Below are 18,567 nucleotides of genomic sequence, written 5' to 3' on the forward strand. Positions count from 1 at the left end.
AGCAAATAAATAAGTCATAAAAAAATTAAGAGTATTTGCCACAAAGCAACTCACTGTACCCCCTATTAGCATCTTTCTGATGGAAGAAATCTAAAATGAAGGATAGACAAAAATCCTCTTTGAAGAAGTCACGCCACAGTCGTGTTTCTATGATTGACATCTCCAGAAAGCGGCACAGCAGATCACCGGTTTTCCCTTTGTGAGCTCATGTTCTAGAGATGCCTATTTGAGGGATTGGTACAAAGATAGGACAGACCGTAGTCTGGCGCTTGGACAAAGTGTGAAGGAAGGAAGACGACTCTCAGGAAAGGATACAAGTCGCTTCCTTCCCCTTCCCACTCCTCTCAGCATTCAAAAACCAACAAGTCCATGTGATCTGGGAAGAGCCTCTAAAATAATTTAGATAAGGCATGTATTACTGGAGATAGAGTCTTGCCAATCCAAATGGATCAGGAGAAGTTTCAAATATTCTTTGGTAGCTGGTGCAGGGTTTCTAAATTCATTCTTCTAAACACAACCCATTTCCTCTTTTCTCTGAGAGACAGAAAACACCAGATAAACAGTTTTCTTAGAACACTCTCTTTTCCAAGCTCAATAAGGACAGGCTAACAAGCAAGTTTCATTTCCTCCTCACAATTTGGTTGTGGCCTCAAGGAGCCAGCACAGCACAAGGTCCCCACCAGGCAATGGGTGGGAGTTAGGGGGTGTGACAAAAATCCCAAGGAGATGGCTCTCCCCACTGTGTCCTCAGGACTGGATGCGATGAAGCCATCAGACTGCAGCTCAAAGCCAAGGCATGTGTTGGCCCTCATGGCAAGTTTCTGCATGCTGGCCCCTGTAGACTTTCTATTTGCATTACTTAGACCTCACCTTTTCTTTAGGAAAGACTGAATATAGATATGGTCAAGCTCTAGGAATTCAGCCTACTAAAGTCTAAAGACTGGGTCACCTGTGGGGAGAGCTGCAAAAAATGATTTTGAACTGAAAACACAGCAGGGTTCCTATAAACGCTTTGCACTAGGTGCAGGAAAAATGCATTGGGCAGATCTAGTTTCTTTCTTCTTTATGGTATTGATATATTCGATAAACACCAATGGCAGGAGTGGGGTACATACGGTGATATCATCTTTGAAGTCATATGACCGTCTCGTGAAATAAACAAACCTTGACAAAAGTAATCAGGCCAAGGTGAAGTGGAAAATTAGAAACTTCCAATTACACAACATGGTGACATAATATGAAGACACACTTCACTGTAAAAACTACAGTGTAGATTCCCCCCATGTAAAAGACATGGGGAACAAGTATTCCAAGAAGGCCTTATGGAGCAAAGACCAAGTTTTCTTTCTGACTTGAAATCATCTGGTGATAAAAGCAGTCCTCCTTACTTGTCACATCTGCACTCCTGAGTAAGGCACAAAGAGCAGCAACTACTATCATGATTTTCAATTCACATGCAGATGGGAGTGCCCAGACTAAAAGCAAACCCCTGGCTTGAAAAGTGATGGAGGAGAAGGAGGGAAAGGGACTGAGTGAAGGTTTTCTAACCCATGCTTCAACACTTCAGTTATCATTATGACTGTAGGTAATTTGGGAAGCATTCAAAAGAACAGACTAAAAATGACCTATGCAATATGCTATCCCAACACAAGGGTTACTATAAATGGGATCAATGCCTTGACATCTAAAAGTGCTTATTCACATTCCAATGTGACAGTCATTCAGGAGGGGAAACTCTGGTGGCCATGACATACAGCATGATAAAGACAGTGCCAAGCGGGAAGACAAAAGACACTGTCATGGGAGCGAACGCGTGAAGGTTCTTTACCCCCGGTCTCCGTGGTGCTCTTCTTATTCAGGATTTTCAGGATATCTTTGGTAATCTTCTTCAGCTGATGCCTCGCTTCGTCACGCTCTTTGCCGACTCCGTAGAGAAGGATTGTGCGCTGATTACATTCATGACTTGAGGATTCATCCTGAAAAGCAGAAAATGCATTCTGAAAGCTCCGTGTGCCAGGGTGGGATTGCACTGCACCTCCCCAGGGTGCACTAGCCACAGCACCTCCCTCCATACTGGCTGGCGGGGCGGCAGCCCACCCACCACCTTTCAGCTCACCTCAGCCTCCACTGGCAACACCCTTGTTGCACCAGTTTGGAACCGCTAAAGTAAAAAACACAAAGTGTCAACTGACCTGAAGGCTTAACAGAAGCATTTGATGTGGGCCTACACTACAGAGTAAGTTTTGGCTATTGAGAAACTTTTCCTTTTTTAAAGTTAAACATGGTAATAATTTCGCAGCACATAACATTATCTAGTCATATCCTTAATGAAAAAGTTTTTGCCTAGTAACCTTGAAAATATATATATATGTATATATATAAAAAACAGTAAAATATTATACATTGGGAAAAAAGAATCTTGTGAGGATCCTCCAATACCTGTAGGAAAATAGTCCATTAACTTCCAGCACGATGGCATGAGATGCATGGATATTTATTTCCAAATGACGAAACTATCAAGAGTGTAGGTCTCATTAGGTGTGAAGTAAACAGGTGGAAATGCAAACATGTTTTGATACCACTGCTGCTCCTTCCTGGACCACCTCCTCACCCCCACCCCCACACAATGAGTCCAAGCACTACCTGTGTTTCTTTTCTCACCTGGGGAAAGAAATGATTTAGTCACATCCTAACAAAAATCATGTGCACATGACTATACATGTTCCTCAGCCACAGTTCAGCAGTCTGGGATGTGTTCTCTCTCGTGCCTCGTTTTGGTTTTTGTATCTGTTTCTCCCTTGGATCTTACAGTCTTTTCTTCTTAGTCCACTTTGCAGCTCTATCCTGGAGTATCTCCTTTTCTTACTCTTTATGTCTCTCTGGCTAGGTCAAGTGCTTACACTTCCTATCAGCACTGCATCCTCAGAGTTTACATGAGAAAGGAACCAAATGGCACCACCACATTCAAAATTAATAATAACCGCAACCGCGAGCCAAACCTGCAGACTCAGAGAACTCCAGTGTTTTTGCAGGAGCTCATGTGTATGCTCAGTACAAAGCCCCGTTTTGCTTCTGCAGCTTTTAAATAAGGACTCAGGACTCTGTTACTTGGCTCCCCATCTGTTTTTTCCCCTCCCACACGCTTGCCTTCAGGCTACCACATCCTGACGCACTGGTTCCTCTATTGTTGCACTCTACCATAAATATGCTGCTGATCTATTTTGCTACTACCCCCCACCAAGAATTCTTAATGCGTCAGGTGTTCAAATTCACACACATACACACAAAGCTAGGAATAAGTTTCTCTTACAGAGGATTACTAATCTATTCCTATTTTTGTCTGGTGGGGCATGCATTTCTGAGCCCTATGAAGGGAAAAGGCGGGTATTGGGAAAGTTGAACAAAACTTATGCAGTGCCAGTCTTATGCTGGGCGGGCAAGCATTTTTAAAGTGAAGGCACATTGGCAAGTGGCCCTAATGCAGACATGTGGGTGAGTGGGAGATTTAGCAAAGCCATTCAGTAATTCTTCACAGAGTCTCTACCTAGGGCAAGACAAGGTGCTAGTAATTGTGAGAAAATAACAACGCTGGGTCATGGAGTCAAATGTCACAAAAGTAACTTTGCAGAGCCAGAGGTCCAAACATGGGGGCTGACATTCTGGAACGATCCATGTGCTCATCACAACCACTCAGGCTAAGCACGGCCATGCCAGACCAACCACTGCCCAAGCCTGGGACAGGAGAGGGTTTTGACTACATCCCCAATGATGCCGCTTGCCAATGCCATGATCCTGGACAAAGAATCTTTGAGTCTTAGATTGTCTGAAAAACAGAGACAACACCACCTTCCTGGTAGGGCTGTGAGAGAAACACTGACACAGTATGGTGAATGTGTAGGAGCCCAATGGACGCAGAGCTCACTGCTCATTCATATCCCAGCCTGCCGCTCCTCTCTCACATGCACCCCAAACCCATCCTGCCCTGCATCTCCCAGTGTGTCTCAAAAATCCTGGGCAGCTCCTTCCTCTGCTGTTGCTTTTTCTGCCACCTACGAGACTCTCAATGCCTCCATTTCACTTGCTGCAATGCTGTGTACAAGGACAATATCGGTCTCTCACCTTCACTGAAGGCCCCCAACACAGCAGCAGGAAAGCAAAAGAGACTTTGCAGTGTTTCTCACAGTGTGATTCATTCATTCTTAGCTACTTCTCGAATGCTTGTCTTCCCCCACCAGACTGTAACTTTTGTGAAAGATTCTGAATTTGTTTTCATATTTCCTTTTTAAGTACAGAGTTGGCACTTACTATTTGTGGACCTAATTTGCACTTAATACAGAACAAATAAGTGAACTACTGAACAAAAGCATGGCTAATGGAATGGGGTGAGGATGAAGGTAAGAACAAAAAATGAGTTTTGGTAGGAAACTTAACCTGATAGTTCAGTGCTGAGAAAAGAGAGAATTCAGAGACAGACTGGAAGCTATAGAGAAAAAAAAAAAAAATCAGGGGAAACTAAGTCTCAGTGATAGGTATAAATACTGAGAAATAAAACCAAAAACTCTCTGGGGGAAGCTGGGACAGACTCAGGCACCTGAATGTGAAGAGTGAATGTGTGTCTCACTGGACTCCAAGACAGACCACTAGATAAAACATACTGGCAGAATAAAAAAAGAGTATGCCACATAGGTATGGAGCTCTTAAATTCCCCTGTGAGCGTAAGAACTTTGAGACATCGGTGGAAATGTGTCATGTGTGTGCTGTATTTGGTCTCAGGTGGGCACTGATTTGGAAGTGACAGCTCAGTGGTAATTGCGCTGAGTCTGAGAGGGGTGCAAAACCTCCAGGTTCTCTTTAGGTTAGGAGAGCAAAGACAGCTGAGATACAGGACTATTAATGTACACGATTACTAGGCAGCCCTGCCAATCGGGTTGCAGAAGTCGGGGAGGGCCATCAGCAATGTGTCAAACGGAGTCAGCGTCACAATGCATGCCACCCTCCAAGTGAGTTCATAAACACCACGTGTGGACCTCAAAAGAAAAGCTTCTCTAGAGTGGCAGGGGAAGCAAGCAGGAAGCCAGGCGTTGAGGTCAGAGGTGACTGTGAAATGGTGAAGGCTGGGAAAGTGACCCACGTTTCCCAGAAGGTGGGTCGGACAATAACTTGAGAGGAAAGTCAAAGTTTTAGTTGAATCGCCAGCCTCCAACTCTCACTTCAAGGCTGTGTGTCCAATAAAGAAGTCACTGTATAAGATATCAAGATTGGAGAGCAGGTATCTGATAAAGGAGAAAGGGGACAATGGCCTCTTGTCTGAGTTAAGAAGGAAAGAATGGACCGTCTTCCTACCTGACTGCAGGGAAAGAAAGAAAATTATGAAAAACAGAGAAATGTGGAGGCAAAAAGATGAGAACCTTAAAGGAACTCAAACTAGTTTACTGGCCCTAACAGGCTGAGGGATTTGGACTTGAAAGCAAAGTCATGACTCGAGCAAGAAAGAGAAGAGCTGAAAAGCTAGAGCAGCCTGGAGCTGGGCAGAAAACAGCTCCGTGGGATGGACAGGCAGTATTTGTTTCCCAGGGCTAATATTTTCTGAGAAATCAGGAATGCTGATACTATACCCGCCTTCAAAGTGGATAGGCAGAGACATTTAATTTATTTTTAAGGTTTAATTATTTATTCGAAAGAATAATAGAGAAAGTTATCTTCTATCTGAGGTTTGCTCCTCAAATGGCAGCAGTAGCCCAGTCTGAACTAGGCCAAAGCCAGGAGACAGAACATCATCCTGCCTTTATTTACAGGCTGGAACACAAATACTCAGCCCATCCTTCCTGGCCTTCCCAGGCACATTACCAGGAAGCTGGATCGGAAGTGCAGCAGCCAGGATGGAAATCAGCACTCCAAATGGCATGCAGCTTAACCCACTGTGCCAAAACACAGGCTACGGAAATATTTTAAAACCTACTGCTTTTCGGCAGCTTACAAGATTTGTTTAAATCAGGATTATTTTCTTTGGTAAAAGTAGAAAATGTATAATCTTCCAGTAGCAATTCATATCAAGTAAGAATAAAGTCAACCTAAGAAAATGTACCAACTATTTCCAGAAGTACTAATGACTTCTACTCTTTCAAGTTGGAATTTAAAGATGCTCAAGTTGCATAGACCTGAAATCTGCAACACAAATTATGCTGTTATTTCCTGAAAGATGAACTTGTTGGGCAAGAAAAAGCAGCTCCTGGAAAACCCAGAGGAAAAGCCAGGCTGCCTCTTAGATGCTGGCCCCCCTCTTGCCGTGGCCTGAGTGGGCTGCCTGCCCTATAAACTGAGTTCTGGAAACCTCAGCCTCAAGCTCAATTACTTTCTTTCTCCAAATATTTCCTCACACACACACTTTACATTTAATTGATCAAGAAACTAGGAGGCTACACATCCAAAATCCTAGCAGGCTAGTCTCTTGAGCCAAATATTCCTAGAAGGAAGAAACACAAGCCAGCATTGTGGAGTAATGGATTAAGCCACAGATTGAGACACAGGTATCATATATGAGTGCTGGTTCCAGTCCTAGCTACTCCACTTCTGATCGAGCTTCCTGGTAATGCATCTGGGAAGGCAGCCCAAGTACTTAGGTCCCCGTCACTCACAACAGAGACCCAGATGAAACTCCTGGCTTTGGCTTGGCTGGCCCCGGCAGTTGCAGGCAGAAGAGTGAACTAGAGGATGGAAGGTGGATCTCTCTCGCTCTCCCCAACCCTCTCTCAGTCTCCGTCTTTGTATCATTCTGCCTTTTAGATAAATCTTTTTTAAAAAGGAAAGGAACAAATTGAGTCTAGGTCTGCTCTAAGTCATCTTCATTTCTTTAAAACAAGTGATTACAAACATTGCCCAAATGTGGGTGCATGTTCACAAAGATGTGATAACAATGATGAGCTTATCAGAACTGTGTGTTCTTCTTTCATCTTATTTAATTAATCCAATAATCCTAAGGTTTTGAAATAACTAACATACATAAAAGGAAATAAAACAGAATTAGATTGAATGCTGCTTCCTTTTCTTCAAAAAGTAGATGTACTTGTTAAAATTCAGCAATTTATACTTCAATGTTTGTACATGCAAATATTCAAATGCAAACCCAGTACATATCATGAAGTTAATTGCACATAACACCTCTCCTCATACAAAAGTTTTTAAAAGCAATTTATTTAGCTAAAAATTTTACTCTTAAAAGATGCCTTTAAACATGATTCTCTGATAGCTAAGTACATCTTATCCAGAATAAAATGGCTTCAAATAAATGTTCCATCAGCAATAAGTAATAGCCTTGGGCTATGTTGGAAGAATGGATGTGTGCATGGAAAAGGAGACTGTTAAAGGAACAAGGACATTCACAGCTTATTTCCATAAGTGACCATGCCTGAGTTGGAGTGCCTTTTCTGTAAATAAATGGGAGACATACTTAACTGCATTGCACAGGAAATCTTTGTTCTGTTGCAGTCCACAGTGTAACTCGCAGGAGTATTAAACATGTATACTGTTCATCTGATTTCAAGCCACATGCTAAAGACAGAGGCAACAGATAACTGGATCACAGGAGGTAGCATTCTGTTTTGCTAAATACTCCAGTGCCTGGGGACTCGTTATTTTGGGAATCTATTGTGTATCTAACCTACATTTCTATACTCTGATGGACAATACCAAGCTAGCTGACATAAGCATGCACTTCCTAAAACACATGTCCTCAATCCAAACGCTCATTAATGCCAAAATGATCACATCTAGAAACAAACTGTTAGAACTAAAGAGCCTAAGCAAAGTCTTAATGATATCTCACCCTCCTGCCCAAAGTTAGTTCCACAAGGACCACAGAGTCCTACCATTTCAAGGAATGGTTCAGAGTGATCTCATTTGAAACTAATACTTTCAGACTTGGTGAGATAAATAAAGCAATTAACTCACTTCAAAGTAAGTATTCTGTTGACTTGTCAAAGCCATTTTGATCAGAGAACTCAGCCAAATCAGTTGTTTCAATAGCACAAATGCAAACTCTATGAGTTGCTGCTATTTATTAATGAGGTCAAAGTGTACAACTTAACTCTACTTTCAATTCATGATAATATACTTTTGCAACCTCAGATACTTTTGCTTGAAAATTTATTCACTTTCAGCAGGAAACTAGCAATCAATCTCCAAAGAGAAAATATTATCAGAGAGGGTTCACAGACAGGTGTGTACAGATGTAAATTAAAAGTGGGAGAAAGAAAAAGTTATTTTGCAACAAGAACTAGAGTCCTCTTTTCATCCTTCAAAATGCCTATTGATTTGGAAACATAAATTCTCAGTAAGGTATTATGATTCAAGCATCTGGATTCAATTTCCCTTCAGTATGGCAAATTTGTTGAAAATAATCACAATTTTCTTTCCTAAGTCTTGTTTCAATTGCAGATCCTAGATATCTACCATAAACATCCTTAAGACTTCACAAATGGGTGCAAAGACAAGTGGTATAACCATTATTTTACTGAAAGAAACAGCCATTCACACAGGGCATTCGCCCCCTCACACTGAGCCTCTGTGGAGTGGTGGAGGCTATGGAGAAGTGCCTCAGGCACACAGCAGCTATACTTGTATGCTACACATGTATGCAGACAGCACCCGTTAGAATGCATCCTCCTATTCACTGCACAGCCCTGCTCCTCATTCCCCCTCACCCAGAGAATGGGGACAACATGAGCTGCTCCTTCAGAGAGCAGCTGAGATAGTAATTCATACTCACATAGGAAATCAAATGCTGGCTATTATCCTTCTAAAGTACACCCACAGCATTAAGGACTCTTTTAAAAAGTAGAATTTTGAATATACAAACCAACAAACGAGAAAGGTTGATTAATTTTTGGTTATAATAGTCTAATTTAAAAATAGAAACACAAGCATTTCTTGAGTTTACTATCAAACACCTCTAAATGACCAACAGGTGGGAATTACTCCTGAAAATTATGACTGAAATTCATACACTGATTTGAAATTCTCAATGTCAACAAAATGCTCATGTCCATTTAAATCAGCGGTCTTTTTAGTGTGTCTGACCATCACAGGAATGCTTATCGAAATTCAGATGGGGGTTGGCCTTTGGGGCGTCCCAGGTTTTCTGACTGAGGGCTCTAGGCTAGGCTGGCACCCATGAACGTGAATTTCTAACAAGCTTTCAGGTGATGCTGAGCGGCTGCTCGGTACTCTGAGAATCACTGATGGAGATACGTAACACATGCAGAGATACACCTATTCAGCACTCAGAAGTGGGAACTGAAATGTGATGTTGCAAAGGAATCTATTCAAACACTTCTACTGCCAGGGAAGAACATTATTGTTCAAGATATTGTGGCTGCACCTGCACAGTAACATTTATATAAAGGTGAAACAGCAACAGATGTTACCCTCCAATTTTATCCCTACCCTCTCTTTAGGCTTTTTTGGTTTAAAAGTTAAAGAACCATATATAAAAGTGATCCATGGATGCTTTAATTTAATGGCTTATTAATTTTCCCCTAATTTTAAAGCTAGGTAAAAAGAAATACACAAAAAAATACTGATGTTTAAACTCTATTCAAGAAAAGCATACAGGATACTTAGTAAACTCGGCTATGGATACAACTGTTCTTTTCTAATGTAATTTTGTAATCTGATAATTTATAATGGGAGGAAACTGTTTGGTCTACAAAGGAGTTAATCAAACACAGATTTAAAATAATGATATTATTAACCAGGAGAAAAACAAGGGGGAAGAGACTTACCATCCCAACCAGCACACATTTGGGGTTAATTTAATTATTTGTTGGAAGGTAATGCATCATGCAAAGCTTAGCACAATTTGTTTTCAGGTAAATAACCATTTTAGAAAGCAAGCTTGCAACCTTCTCCAGGAAGCACACTTTGAAGGCTGGATCTCAACTTGGATTAACATTTGTGTGGAAAATAACCAAAGGAAGTCCAAGTTTTAAATCATCAACTCTATGGCAGGTTTCAGTAAAAAGCTGGAAGATTTTAAACTACCTTTTAAAATGCGTCTTCTCAGCCATCCTTGCCCCACATTTCCCAGGAAATAAAAAAGCAGAAGTCCTAAAAGCAGACAGATGGAAACAGTGTCTCCATAGCTGCCAGTCTACAGTGTTTGGAGGTAATCGGATTGTGAAGCCCTCTCTCTTTCTCCCTCTATTTCTTTCTAGAACACTCAAGACTTCTTGATGAAACCAGCAAATTTTTATTTTAACCATAAAATGGTTTGAAAACTAAATTAAACAGTGAATGGGAAATACCAGATGCCTCTCTGCAGGTTGTGTTAACTACCACTTACTGGATACATTCAAATCCTTCAGAATCAACAGAGAAATCAGGTAATGTTCTATCTAGAAGTATTTGACAAATATATGCAATTACACTATGATGTGTGAGTTCATTTTTCCAGATTTTTCTTAAAATTGCAATAGGAATGCAATTAAATAGCAATATCAATGCAAGTACGTGTTTGAAATAAGAACTAAAATATAAGTATACTAATGGTATCAGAGACAATCATTAATTAAGCTCTTCATTAAATATTCAAAGCATGGAAATAAAATTTATATATTCATTTTACTTTAAGCATAAAATGAACTTTGAATACAGAGCTAAAATTCTCAGTAACAAGAGTATTTGTTAAATTTACAGTCCATGCAAAATGAGCATGGACAAAGCAGAATTTCCAAAACTGTCAGAGAATGAACTGAGAGCAAACAGCAATAACAAGGAAGGTTAAAATCAGTGATCTTGCATCGATAAAATATTGAGTGAAACAGGTGCAGAAAATGAAAGCTATACTTGTGTGACAAAAAGTTCTTAGCTGCCTTGCTTTCAGTGATTAAAGGGTGTGAAGAAAAAGAACTTTTAACATTTTGGAGTGCTGAGTGCTAGCTTTATTTTTCATATTACATGGAATTTTTGCTTTCAAATTTATATGTGTAATGTCATCATTACTGTGTCCAGTTATTAGGAGACATAGTTGAAGAATCAATTTCTGTGTCATTGATGAATTACGAACACTAAAAATTTCACTTCACATTTCAGAGCTCCTAAGCCAGATAGCATATTCAATCAATTATTAGCTTTCTTTCTAGCTTCCTGTTGTGGTAATAATCTGTAACAGGAGTCAGATATGGTTTTGGTGATTTCTTTTGGCTTCCATTAGCTACTCCATCAACCTAGAAAGTACGCTCTGGCTGATTTGAGGAATATCAACTGGGACTCTCATAATGAAGGCCATCTCCTCATTTTTTGTCTTGTATTTTATACTGAACCAAGCTCAAAATGTACACGGCAACTTCAGATGCACTGTGCAAAGTGCATATGCATGGGTTAAAATATTTGGAGCTAAACAATGAGTTCCTGTGAGGTCGATTCTGAATGGATGACTGAGCAAAAGAATGGATGTCTTCCAGTAACGCCTCTGCATTTTTAGTTCTAATTCAGTATTCTATTTATTTAATAAATTTTTCAAGAGTGAACACCACTCTTTTTCCATATTTTTACTTTAAAAATCAAATGGGAAATTATCAGCCATTTTTCATTTGAAGCTTTGATGTTACAAGAGATGAAGCCCAGGGGTAAGGAAGGTGTAAGAAAAGTGACTCCGGAAACTGAAAAGTTAGAAGGCATGGAAGGGAATGAAGCTGCAAAGAACAAAGTGTAACCCAAATAGCTCTTCTAGCTTTTATATATTAACATAGGTGGATTCTGTCTAGCATCAAAATGTGTTGATGAGGCAAACGTTCCACATAGAAGAAATGCAAAACATTTCTATCCGCAGGTAATGGGCTCTACACCATTTTACTTTGCTAGAGGTGCAACATGCGCCAACGAGAAAGGGTTAGAATCCGTTTTCCGCGTTCCTACTCACTGCCACTCAAGACTAGAAGCTTGAATTTCCAGAGCAGACTGTGTCTGAGAGAATTTATAGCAATAACAACAGAATCAACTACCTGGGACTGGAAATAACCATCCCCTCCCTCCCTCCCTCTCCTCCTCCAGGTAGCAGAGAAGAAATGCAAGCCACGGACAACCTCACCTCCGTGCCAGGGAACAGCAGTGTCTGTGCCAGAGATTACAAGATCACCCAGGTTCTCTTCCCACTGCTCTACACTCTGCTCTTTGTCACAGGACTTATCACAAACAGCCTGGCAATGAGGATTTTCTTTCAAATCCGCAGTAAATCCAACTTCATTATTTTTCTTAAGAACACGGTCATTTCCGATCTTCTTATGATTCTGACTTTTCCATTCAAAATTCTCAGCGATGCCAAACTGGGGACGGGACCCCTGAGAACCTTTGTGTGTCAAGTAACCTCAGTAGTATTTTACTTCACAATGTACATCAGCATTTCGTTCCTAGGACTGATCACTATCGATCGCTACCAGAAGACCACCCGACCATTTAAAACATCCAACCCCACCAACCTCCTGGGGGCTAAGATACTCTCGGTCGCAATCTGGGCATTCATGTTCTTACTCTCGTTGCCCAACATGATTCTGACCAACAAGAGACCAAGGAACACAAATGTGAAGAAATGCTCTTTCCTCAAATCAGAGTTTGGTCTGGTATGGCATGAAATAGTCAATTATATCTGTCAAGTCATTTTCTGGATTAATTTTTTAATTGTCATTGTATGTTACACACTCATTACCAAAGAACTGTACAAGTCATACGTACGAACAAGGGGTGCAGGCAAGGCCCCCAGGAAAAAAGTCAATGTCAAAGTTTTCATTATTATTGCTGTATTCTTTATTTGCTTTGTTCCTTTCCATTTTGCGAGAATTCCCTACACGCTGAGCCAAACCCGGGATGTCTTTGACTGCACTGCCGAGAACGCTCTGTTCTACGTGAAAGAGAGCACTCTGTGGCTAACTTCCTTAAACGCATGCCTGGATCCCTTTATCTACTTTTTCCTATGCAAGTCCTTCAGAAATTCCTTGATGAGCATGATGAAGTATCCCAACTCTGCAACATCTCCATCCCAAGAAAACAGGAAAAAGGGACAGGATGGTGGTGACCCAAGCGAAGAGACTCCAATGTAAATAAAAGAACTACCTGTCAGTGTTCAGACTCCTTCTAAGAAAGCACTCAGTGAAACCATTAACACTGACTAGGCAGTAGCTGAATTAGTGATAATGGCTCTTGAAGCGAGTCACAAAAGACCTTCCCACTACTAAAACCTATCAGAAAGTGTGGAAAAATAACCTAACCTATAGCTGCACAGCAAAACAAACCAGACCCTACCGCTGTGCTGCACGCAAAATCGCACATAATTCATGACTTGCAGGTTTGACAAAGCAGAAAACCATATGAAAATACCTAATGTAATTTTAAGTACATCATAGATCAATTTCTTTTTTTATAATTAACTTAGGAAGAATGATAAACCCTATGTAATCTTCTAACCAAAAATGAAACTTATTAATCCCCAATGACTTCACCAAATCCTGATCTAAAGTGACACTTAAAGAAATTTAAGTGAATTATACAAAGAATAACAACTACTAACTTTTAACATTTAGCAAAAGCCTACAAGATACAAACTAATTGAAATACTATTTGATCAGAAAAATGTTTAAATGTTCATTAAGAAGATATTTAAATACTTTTCTAATAAGCACTAGAAATACCAAATGAAGTCATTAAATGAACAATTACTTTTATGATACCCAATATTAAAATAATTATGAATATTTCCTTATCACTAGAGAAAGAGGTTTTACTAATACATTGACAACTTCAACAGATGCAATATCACTGCTGCTTTTCTTCATTAATCTGCTTCTAGAAAATACTTGCTACTTGAGTTAATGAACATTTCCCCTTAGTGAAACAACAAATTCCATCTGATTACAGGGTGGCTCAGCATGAACTACTAAAAACAAAGTGACTGAACAGTTTGGAATTACCTACTATATTTGTGTGTACTACATTAAACAGTTATATTAAACCTGAAATCATAGTATGTTTGGATTTCTGTGTTCAAAGATATTAGACATCAGGACTTACCTCCCAATACAACTGTACCAAACATCAAACCCTTTTAAGAAAAGATGTCTGCCAATACTGTTTTACTACTTGCTACTCTGTCAAACCTCTTCTGAAGATGCCATCTCCCCTCAAGTAGCTCACATGCAGATCAGACATGGCACTCAGAATTCATGCAAGCCACATTCAGTATTTTTAACATAAGCAAAATATATAACATCTAGATGTGGAAGTACACATCATTTACCTCTGTTTATGATCCTCAGAGGTGATTCTCAAACCCAAGGATGCATAGACAATAACACTAAATGCAGTGCCAAAAGACAGCGGGTCACAGTGAACTTAATAATAGATTTATCCAAACTCATCATCATTTCTGTTGAATTAAATTTCAGTACAAATCCAAACTCCTTTAACTCCCCCAAAAGGTATTATTTCTCAAACAGCTGTACTTCCTTCTCTAACACAGCTTATAAAAGAGCCACTGGATGTCAGTGGAGAGGCATACAGAGCCTTGCATCACAAAGACACATATTCTATATATTGCTGGGACAAACAGCAGTTTTTTCTGCATAAATTTGGATGTTCTGTGAGAATACCAGGATCTTGGACCTGGATGAGAATCTAGAAATCAACTAGATTGGTTTAAACTTATTTTGCATATTAAAAAATGAAGTACAGATCCACTGCTAAATGCTTCCAACTCAGGGGTGGTGTATGGAATAAAAATGACCACCTCATGGGGACACGGAGACCAGATGCTGGGCAATTGTAAGGTGTGTGGTATTACTGTAGTTTTGTAAAGAAAACTGCCAAGTGTTTGCTATTACCTATGATTTATAGGTATATACCTAAATTGAACATTTCACACTAAACTAAACCATACTTTCTTGGGACTTCTTTATTCATAGACATTAGGCACCATATACTCCTACATCAAATATCAAACTGAAACCACTCAAGACAGTCTAAGATATCAATACCTGGAGTGCTCATTATACATGAACAAGTAACTATCTATGGCTTTAGGTATATTAATATGTATTAATCAACTCCAGATTTCACAGTAACTTTTTAATTTTTATAAAAGTGCAGACAAGGTGTAGACTGTCACAGAAGTGAAAAGCTCAGAATATGAGACAATAAAATAGAGGTGCCATAGCTTATAAAACCTAAGGATGCTAGTTATGATTTTCTTTGGTAGTTTCTCAAAGATAAAGTCTAAAGTAGGCATTGGCAAACTATAGCCCACAGGCCAATTCCCAGCCCCTCACCGGTTGTATAGGCTATGATCTAAAAATGTTTTATATCTTTAAATGACTTGGGGGGGGGGGGGGGAATCAAACAAGAAATCCAATCTTGGGTCACATGAAATTTGTATTTAATTCAAATCTCAGTGTCGACAAATCATAGTTTACTACAACACAACCACGTCCATTCATGTTTTATCTATGGCTCCTCTCATGTGACCACAACAAGGCTGAGTTGTTGTAACGGTACAGCCTGCAAGATTATTTCTGACTCTGTAGCAGGAGATTGCCCACTTGAGGAAGAGTCCTTTAAAAGCGGAAGAAAACTCTTCACAGAAAAAGAAGCCTCTTTTTATGCACCCGGGTGTTGAAGTAGCTTTGCAATGAAAACACTGTGATCAATGCTGTTGGCAGCAGCCGTGGTGGAATTAGAACGCTGCTAGTGCGAACTGAAAATCTGAACAACTTGTACACCTTACGACTCAGTAGGGACTGAGAAACAACCTAGTGTTTGTTAAATGAGGGGGCATAAGACAATATTTAGGGGAAATAGAAATTGTCAATAAAACTCCGAAAAGATGAATACCCTCATGAACAAGCAAGTAAATTTATAAGCCTAGCTTTTTTCACCTATTTGTTTTTAACTGATCTACAAAATTTTTAATAACAGCATTGGAGAATCCCACTCTGTAAAAGCCTATAAATTGTGGCTGGCACCGCGGCTCAATAGGCTAATCCTCCACCTAGCGGCGCCGGCACACCGGGTTCTAGTCCCGGTTGGGGCACTGGATTCTGTCCCGGTTGCCCCCCTTCCAGGCCAGCTCTCTGCTGTGGCCCGGGAAGGCAGTGGAGGATGGCCCAAGTACTTGGGCCCTGCACCCCATGGGAGACCAGGAGAAGCACCTGGCTCCTGCCTTCGGATCAGCGTGGCGCACCAGCCATGGAGGCCATTGGAGGGTGAACCAGCGGCAAAAAGGAAGACCTTTCCCTCTCTCTCTCTCTCTCACTGTCCACTCTGCCTGTCAAAAAAAAAAAAAAAAAAAAAAAAAAAAAAGACTATAAATTGTTACAAACCTGGAATCATATCTGAAAATATCACTTAACATTTTGATGTACAACTTTTAATTTATAGGACACTCCAAACAAGTATGTTGGAATAAATGCTCTAAAATACGCTAACATGTATGCTCTATAAAACATTGTTTCTAACAGGGAAAAATTAGGAAAAAAAAAATGCCCAGAGGTAACAGGTAAACTAAATTATGATAAGTTTATGTATTTTTATTGCACTTATGAATGATAAATACATATGTATTTCTTTTTCTGCTCGGTCAATCTTCACATACTAACATGGAATGAAACAAAGATTCAACATGTAAATAAAATGTAGTTATATATGCACACATATAAATTGATATGTACTCATATGTAAGGGAGATTAACGTTCACTTTCTACTATACACACATTTCTATTTGAATTTCTACAAACATGTTTTCCTTTTACAGTAAATAATTTGAAACTATATATTAAGTGTTTAAGATAATATTGTAAACCTATTGCCTATTTCTAGTTACATATGGAGATTTTCTAATATTTATTTCTTTACATAAACAGATTGCTAGTTTTATTGTTAAATTACATAATGCTTGGTGACTTTAGCTTACTCCAACATGGAATTTTTAAAGCAATTTCACGTAATGAAATAAAGAGCCATGGTATTCTTTGATGGGAAGTCAAAGTCTCTCTTTTTTTTTTTAATCTCATTTTTTTTTATCTTTTATTTAATGAATATAAATTCCCAAAGTACGACTCATGGGTTACAATGGTTTCCCCCCCCATACCGTCCCTCCCACCCACAACCCTCCCCTTTCCCACTCCCTCTCCCCTTCCATTCACATCAAGATTCATTTTCGATTATCTTAATATACAGAAGATCAGCTTAGTATACCTTAAGTAAGGATTTCAACAGTTTGCTCCCACACAGAAACATAAAGTGAAAAATAATAGATGATTTTTTTTTAAATGATGATGAAATCAGATCAGACCTATTGTCATGTTTAATCCCAGTGAGAGTCAAGTTGGGAATTGATAATTTTTTTTTTTTTACAGAAGATCAGTTTAGTGTACATTAAGTAAAGATTTCAATCGTTTGCACCCCCATAGAAACACAAAGTGAAATATACTGTTTGAGTACTCGTTATAGCATTAAGCCTCAGTGTACAGCACATTAAGGACAGAGATCCTACATGAGGAGTAAGTGCACAGTGACTCCTGTTGTTGACTTTACAAATTGACACTCCTGTTTATGGCATCAGTAATCTCCCTATGCACCAGTCATGAGTTTCCAAGGCTATGGAAGCCCCTTGAGTTCTCCGACTCTTATCTTGTTTAGACCCGGTCATAGTCAAAGTGGAGGTTCTCTCCTCCCTTCAGAGAAAGGCACCTCCCTCTTTGAAGACCTGTTCTTTCCACTGGGATCTCACTCACAGAGATCTTTTTGCCAGAGTGTCTTGGCTTTCCATGCCTGAAATACTCTCATGGGCTTTTCAGCCAGATCCGAGTGCCTTTAGGGCTGATTCTGAGGCCAGAGTGCTATTTAGGACATCTGCCATTCTATGAGTCTGCTGAGTATCTCACTTCCCATGTTGGATCACTCTCCCCTTTATTTATTCTATCGGTTAGTGTTAGCAGATACTAGACTTGTTTATGTGCTCCCTTTGACTCTTAGTCCTTTCATTATGATCAATTGTGAACTGAAATTGATCACTTGGAATAGTGAGATGGCATTGGCACATGCCACCTTGATGGGATTGAATTGGAATCCCCTGGTATGTTTCCAACTCTACCAATTGGGGCAAGTCAGCCCGAGCATGCCCCAAATTATACATCTCTTCCCTCTCTTATTCCCACTCTTATGTTTAACAGGGATCACATTTCAGTTAATTTTCAACACTTAAGAATAACTGTGTGATAATTACAGAATTAAACCAGTCATATTAAGTAGAACAGACAAAAAAAAAATACTATGAGGGATAATGTATTAAGTTGTCCATTAGCAGTCAGGGCTATGCTGATCAAGTCACCATTTCTCATAGTGTCCATTTCACTTCAGGAGGTTCCCTTTTTGGTGTTCAGTCAGTTGTCACCGATCAGGGGCTGTCACTGTGAAAGCAAGCACTTCCCTCACCTTCTGAGCTAGTGTTTATTCCTTAGTAGGAATCCCTGAACTTCACTTTGGTTCAAGTGAACAACTGCAAAGACTAGAAATGGAAACAGTAG

The 18,567-nt window shown here is 39.8% G+C and overlaps 2 protein-coding genes across 12 annotated transcripts in view; one reads left to right on the forward strand and one right to left on the reverse strand.

The window, feature by feature from the left end:
* P2RY12 (purinergic receptor P2Y12) overlaps window positions 1–14,006 on the forward strand; it is a 49,109-nt gene extending 35,103 nt beyond the window's left edge. For 2 of the 4 annotated variants that reach the window (XM_008266331.4, XM_008266332.4), the window contains exons 2-3: window positions 10,212–10,379; window positions 12,049–14,006. In XM_008266331.4, the coding sequence (XP_008264553.1) occupies window positions 12,063–13,091 (1,029 nt within the window). In that variant the 5' untranslated portion in view covers window positions 10,212–10,379; window positions 12,049–12,062 and the 3' untranslated portion in view covers window positions 13,092–14,006. Of the gene's footprint in view, window positions 1–1,973; window positions 2,237–4,287; window positions 4,395–10,211; window positions 10,380–12,048 lie in introns of those variants that run through there. The other 2 variants (XM_070072660.1, XM_008266333.4) reach the window with 2 other exon arrangements.
* MED12L (mediator complex subunit 12L) overlaps window positions 1–18,567 on the reverse strand; it is a 355,610-nt gene that overhangs the window by 82,314 nt on the left and 254,729 nt on the right. For 5 of the 8 annotated variants that reach the window (XM_051859045.2, XM_051859043.2, XM_051859041.2 and 2 more), the window contains 2 exons: window positions 2,117–2,161; window positions 1,829–1,976 (listed from right to left, as the gene is read on the reverse strand). In XM_051859045.2, coding sequence (XP_051715005.2) covers window positions 1,829–1,976; window positions 2,117–2,161 — 193 coding nt within the window. The remainder of the gene's footprint in view (window positions 1–1,828; window positions 1,977–2,116; window positions 2,162–18,567) is intronic. The other 3 variants (XM_051859044.2, XM_051859042.2, XM_051859046.2) reach the window with 1 other exon arrangement.

Source organism: Oryctolagus cuniculus, chromosome 4, assembly GCF_964237555.1.
Source record: "Oryctolagus cuniculus chromosome 4, mOryCun1.1, whole genome shotgun sequence".
Lineage (NCBI taxonomy): Eukaryota > Metazoa > Chordata > Mammalia > Lagomorpha > Leporidae > Oryctolagus > Oryctolagus cuniculus.